We start from the raw sequence: 6,000 nt of genomic DNA on the forward strand, positions 1-6,000 counted from the left end.
TTCTGATAAGGTGCTGGGTGTGTCAAAAAGGACAAACAAAACCAATGTAGCCTTAATGACTGATATTAAAAAATAATAATAATTGTGTCAGCAAAGAGAATGTTGCTGCTGTAGATCAGGTTGCTGTTGAAGAGAGAATGTGATTTTGTAGCAATATAGAGTGTTACCACTTGGAAAGCAGTGAAGATGTTTAGACAATAGACCAGAACCGCACACAATAGTCCTTTGATTTATCACAACAGCTTTTCTCTTTTGCATTAAACTTGTCATTGCAGTTGTCCAGTCATAAATGCAATGTTTATCAAACAAAGAAACATTAATTGGTAGCTAAGAATGATGTAACGGGATATTGAGCTTAAAACAATATTCCCTTCCTTTTAATAGTCTCAGGCTTTCCTGTTATCTTTCCACCACAGACTTTGATTGCCTGGGAACTCTCCTGACTAGCTGGTAGCAATGTTGGTTTTGTTGTATGCAAGCATGCATTTGTTCTCATTGTCTTCCACATGTGACTTAGATTGTAGCTGGTTTTTTTGTGTGCATAAAATGCAGTACGTAGCAGCTGTTCTTCTTGTAAAGGAGTATTTGTAGGACACCATTTACCTGAAAAAAAAAAAAATCTGTTTTCTAGTGTACAAGACAGAACTGGAAAAGGACATTATATCAGACACATCTGGTGACTTCCGCAAACTAATGGTTGCCCTGGCCAAGGTAGGTCTGTTCATGTTTTTCCACTTTTCCTAATGTGCCTGCCCTTTGGTAACTGACTAATGGCTGCCAGTAAACAACTGTACTTCTGATTGACTTTTACATTTCCTTGTATTTTCACTGTCTTTTGGGGAAAAATATATTCAAATGTTGAAGGGTGAAGTATTTGGGCAGAAATGCAGCATTCATAGCAGCAGCTTCGTAATGGGGATGGAGCATACTGTTACTCACTTAGCAAATTCAGATTAAAAAAAACCAAAGAGAAGAGAATATGCATATAGCAAACTGCTTACTGTCTATTAAACCTTTTCTAAATACTGCTGTCCTTGTTTGAAGGGCAAAAGGTGTGAAGATACCTCTGTGATTGATTATGAGCTGATTGACCAAGATGCTAGGGTAAGTGCTGGTAATGACCATTAAATGTCTTACGAGTTGATCGAGCTTTTGGGGTTATTGAAAGTACAAATGCTATGGTAGTGAGAAACTTTTATGGAAGTGTATATTTCAGATTGTCTTGCACAATAATGTTTGCATGCTATCAAGGTATCTGCCACTTGCAGTCCTGATACCTTCAGTTACCAGTTTTCACGGGCTACTTACCCAGTAGTACCTACACAGAAGCTCTCTGATATTTCCCTTAGGCACACTGAGCAGGAGAGCCTTTAACAAAAGGAAACACATACATGGCGAAGACTGGTTGCAACCAAGTAATTGTGTAAGCTTGAGAGAAGTGTCATTGCACTTAATGGCTGGTAATGCTTGTTTATTACATCTGTATGTGTCTAGAGCAGTTCTGCTGAGGAAAACAGAGCTAAATACAGAATGACACCTGTAGATAGGGGTAAATACAAAGTAATTAGTGTTAGTTTCAGCTTAGATCCATAGATCTTGTCCTGGCGGTCTGCACAACCATGTGTCCTTCTGTGTTTCTCCCACTGACACAGTTCCAGTAGTGCTTGTTTTCCAGTAAAGGCATTGTATACATTTGCGATGGCTTCTTGTTTCATTCCTGATTTTCATGATTTTGCTTTTCATTCTAACCCCAGGAGCTCTATGATGCTGGTGTGAAGAGAAAGGGGACTGATGTCCCCAAGTGGATCAACATTATGACTGAACGAAGTGTCCCCCACCTGCAGAAAGGTACTGTGCAAGAGACATTATTTTTTTTTCCTATAGGAGAAAAATCATACCAAAATGGTAACTATTTTGTCCCAGATATGACTGAAATGAGTGTGAAAAGCACTCATAAAACACAGGAGATCTCATAAATCTTAATTCATGTCCAAGCTGTTAATTTTTTGCAAAAAAAAAATAGTTATTTTTGTGGATGTGTTAATTTCACAGGATGTCAGGTATACTGAGAACAAAAATGTTACAAATCTAGAAAACATGGCTGCAGGAGACCTTGAGAAGTCCTTCAGCTTTTCCCTCTGTCCTAGGGTTTCTTAGCTATATCATATGTTTAAATCTGGCAGTGAAGACTCACAAAAGCAGCTCTGAGAAGCTGTAAGAAGCACATGGAAAAGTCATTTGAAGACTTTTCTTTTCAGGGCCTAAATCACCGTTGTTTCAAAAAATACTAGGAAGGGATTAAATGGTATTTTACCAGATTATGTAGGTGTTCAGGAAAACAAAAAGGCCATAGAATAGGAACTTGACTGTGAGCTGAACAAACTTGGGCTGTACTTAAGATAAAGTTCTCAGAAGGACTTGGATAGATATTTTATAATCATGTGCCTCTGCATTATTGTCTCTATGTTTTTGATTTGGGTGATTACTTTTACCAGTTCTTGGTCTGGTTTCGATTTCAACCGTTTTCTTTCTTGTCATAGTGTTTGACAGGTACAAGAGCTACAGCCCATATGATATGTTGGAGAGCATCAAGAAGGAGGTTAAGGGAGATCTGGAGAATGCCTTCCTTAATCTTGGTGAGTTACTCTGAAGTAAAGAGTATCTGTAGATGGGATCTTTTCAGCGCTTTTGCAGCGTAACATGATAAGGATGGGGGCCAGCTGCCTCTGTGTTGCTGGATAAGAAAAAAAATGGACATGTTGGCATTATTGGATCCACTAGTGTGTTTCAGGATATTCAGGTATTGAGAAGTAGCATATTTTTGCCCTTGCTTTCCAGGTGAAAATAAAAAATGCATGTGTTTTGTCATCTGTTGTTAGTTCCACTTTTGTTCGATACAAAGTCTTCATGTTTGTTTCCACAAACAAAAGGTTGGAACTATAGCTGAATACATTAAGTATTTGATATAGACATAGGCTGGAGAGACAACATTGTATGTGTGTGAGAGGAGAAGACAGGCAATGGAGGATGCTAGAGGCTAATAAAAGAGCTGATACGGCACTGCTCTGAAATGGGGAGGCAGGGTGTAAGATGGTACTGTGGCATGAGATGAAGACAACAAGAACGTCTCCAAGTTTAAGAGGAAATTCTTTAAGAGGAAAATGCATTTCAGGCTAAGGGTGAACTGAGAGCTCTGTAATGCAAATGGAGAATAAACAGCTGAGCCTTGAAAGGGAGACTTCTCATGGATTAGCATACAAGGAGTGTTTTCAGAAAACAGGTTGCTTGAAGAACTGGAATAATGAATTGTGGTGTGTGTGTGGAGGAGGGTTAGCGTTCTGAAATGATGCTAGTGATGGAGGGTAATACTTCCTCAGATTGTAAGCATTTGTCATTCAATCACAAGCTTAGCCAAACAGCTTCGAAGTAACAACACAGGTAAAAATAATTTCTGTCCCATTTCGGAGAAACTTTTGCTGAAAACCTTGTTTTGACTACTTATCATGTCTTTAAAAATGGCTCAATGATTCTATGTTCTACTATTCCATGTATGGGCAGGATGTTTAACTATTCTTATCTCTCTATTCAGTCCAGTGCATTCAGAACAAGCAGCTCTATTTTGCGGACAGGCTGTATGACTCCATGAAGGTAGGCAACACTGTTCTTTCTTCTATTCGGTTTGTTTGTTTTTTTTTTTTTCCTCACCATCGTTTCATCAGATTTTGATTCTGAGGCACTTTATTCATATGATGTGTGACTGGCATGTGAATAATTTACAGTGACTTAGTATTGTTCAAAAGCATTCTTTAACAGTTATGAGCCTAGCCGATCTATTCAGATGCATTTGGTATAGGAAAATAAAGGGAAGGGTCTCCTAATAATGATCTGTATTAAATCAATTTATTATAATTAGCAAAGTAAGTCACATCTTTTGCAGGTAACCAAGAGCTAATAGCAGAAAAAGCTGTTTATTGAAGTGCCAAAATAAAACACTAAATTTGCCTCAAAACGCTTTCTCAATAAAAGGGATGAAAGCGAAATGCCTGGTGACAGGCATTAGGCAATACCAGGAAGAGCTCTTGGTGAACCTGCAGTCTAAGTGGCTGGATTTGTGACTGGGAGTTGGTCAGACACTCAGATGAGAAAGGTATGTTCATGCTCAAATTCCTGGATCATCATAATGACCTTAGTTAGAAGATTTAACTCATTGTATCTTTTATTACTACACCTCCGTTGCGTGTAGTTTGCTGTCTTACCATTAGGTACGGCAGCCTTTTATGCATTTCACCTATGACAGTTCTCAATATGTATCTGCTTGTAGGGCAAGGGAACCCGCGACAAAGTTCTTATCAGGATTATGGTCTCCCGCTGCGAGGTTGACATGCTGAAAATTAAGAGTGAATTCAAGAGGAAATATGGAAAATCTCTCTATTATTTCATCCAGGTAAGTTTTTCAGCTTTCTTTTTATATCAATTGTATGGACCTTTGCAGCAGTCTTCATTGGATTAATCGTACTATTAGAATGCATGGGAGGTGTTTCAGAGGCTGCGGTGAGAATAATACCTTATTATCCTGCCACTATTGAAAAACCCACCCTTAACTCTACAGTCTGCAGCTGGTACAACTCCTGGCAGCCACTTGACTTTGTGCAATCAGCTGATGTGTTGTGAAGGAAAATCCTCTTCACCTGTCCCAGTCCTCAGACCAAAAGAAAAGAAAAAAACAGAATTGTTCTGTGATTGCTGAATGAAAGCAGAGCATCTAAATTGCTGCTCCCTTTCATTCCAGTGCCCAAGCAGTAGGCTTTTTAGCTAGAGCTATTTTTGTCCATTTTTGTGATTCGGCAGGAGCTACAGGTGCTGGTTTTATTTAACTTGGGGCGTAGGTAAAGAGTTTGGGCATCTGTTTGAAAACTAGTCTTCTACCCACTCTCGCAACAGCATATGATATGTTTGTCCTTGTGTAAATGAAGTTGCATCAAAATCTTAAGCCAAAATCTTTTCTTCAAGATGTCAGATTATAAGCAAATTTTCAAAATAGTGAACTTGATGGATGATTTTTGCATTGATCAGTGAGAAGGAACAGAACAGAGTCCTTCAGCTTTCCTTTGTTGTGTTACTGTTTTTCATACCAAAATTTCTCTCCCTTCTTGGCCTTGCATTTGTATTGCAAGAATGATAAATAATTTCAATTCACACATAAGTAAAACTGAGTCTAGTCTCCTCCAGGCTGACAAGGCTTCAAGTGCGAAACATAGTCTGTCCCCCAGGTTTAGAATGCAATGCATAGACTTCCGTGTTTTGTGACTGTTTCCTCATATGTGTTTTGTATTTTTCTTCCCTTGCTTTACAGCAAGACACAAAAGGAGATTACCAGAGGGCACTGCTGAATCTGTGTGGTGGAGAGGACTGAACACTGATGGAAGAAACCCGAATCCAGCGACATGCCTTTTTGCTCTTCATTTTACTGTAATCCTAGAAAAAAAATTGACTTGCCTAGCTAACCTTGACTTGCCTTTATATCTGCAAGACCAGTGATGTAGTAGTATGCTTTCTGGTGCTGTTGTGCACTTCTCTCAGCAGCAGTGCTCTGCTTGGCTCTGCCGAAGGTCCTAACAGCGTATAGCCAGAGAAACTAACCTTCCAAAGATAAATGAGGTTACAAGTGCTTGTGAAAGACTGCCTCTCTGTGCGATGTTTCTAATAAAACATAAATAAAACTGAAGTTTTACTTTAAGAAGACGAGTCTCTTTCAGACCTTTGATTTGAAAACTGTGAACAACTGATATGTATTTAGCCTTCGCTGTCCATTTTCTGTGTTGCTTTTTTTTCCTCCCCGGGTTCACTACTTGTGGCTGAAACCTTACCTTCCTGCCTCGAAGCCCTTCCCCTGTTCAATGATTCACCTTCTCAGCAGAAGCAAACCCATTCTCTTTATTTCTTTTTTTTTCCCCCATCCAAATAAGTGATACTAAAACCTGAGCTCTGCCTGTGTGCAAG

The 6,000-nt window shown here is 39.1% G+C and overlaps 1 protein-coding gene across 2 annotated transcripts in view; it reads left to right on the forward strand.

Annotated features, from left to right (window-relative positions):
• Positions 1–5,740, forward strand: part of ANXA2 (annexin A2) — a 31,722-nt gene extending 25,982 nt beyond the window's left edge. For both annotated transcript variants that reach the window (XM_086757637.1, XM_086757636.1), the window contains exons 7-13: positions 632–711; positions 1,045–1,104; positions 1,755–1,848; positions 2,541–2,636; positions 3,590–3,648; positions 4,322–4,444; positions 5,354–5,740. In XM_086757637.1, the coding sequence (XP_086613763.1) occupies positions 632–711; positions 1,045–1,104; positions 1,755–1,848; positions 2,541–2,636; positions 3,590–3,648; positions 4,322–4,444; positions 5,354–5,413 (572 nt within the window). In that variant the 3' untranslated portion in view covers positions 5,414–5,740. The remainder of the gene's footprint in view (positions 1–631; positions 712–1,044; positions 1,105–1,754; positions 1,849–2,540; positions 2,637–3,589; positions 3,649–4,321; positions 4,445–5,353) is intronic.
• Positions 5,741–6,000: the final 260 nt, after the last annotated feature.

Source organism: Chlamydotis macqueenii, chromosome 12, assembly GCF_036417535.1.
Source record: "Chlamydotis macqueenii isolate bChlMac1 chromosome 12, bChlMac1.mat, whole genome shotgun sequence".
Lineage (NCBI taxonomy): Eukaryota > Metazoa > Chordata > Aves > Otidiformes > Otididae > Chlamydotis > Chlamydotis macqueenii.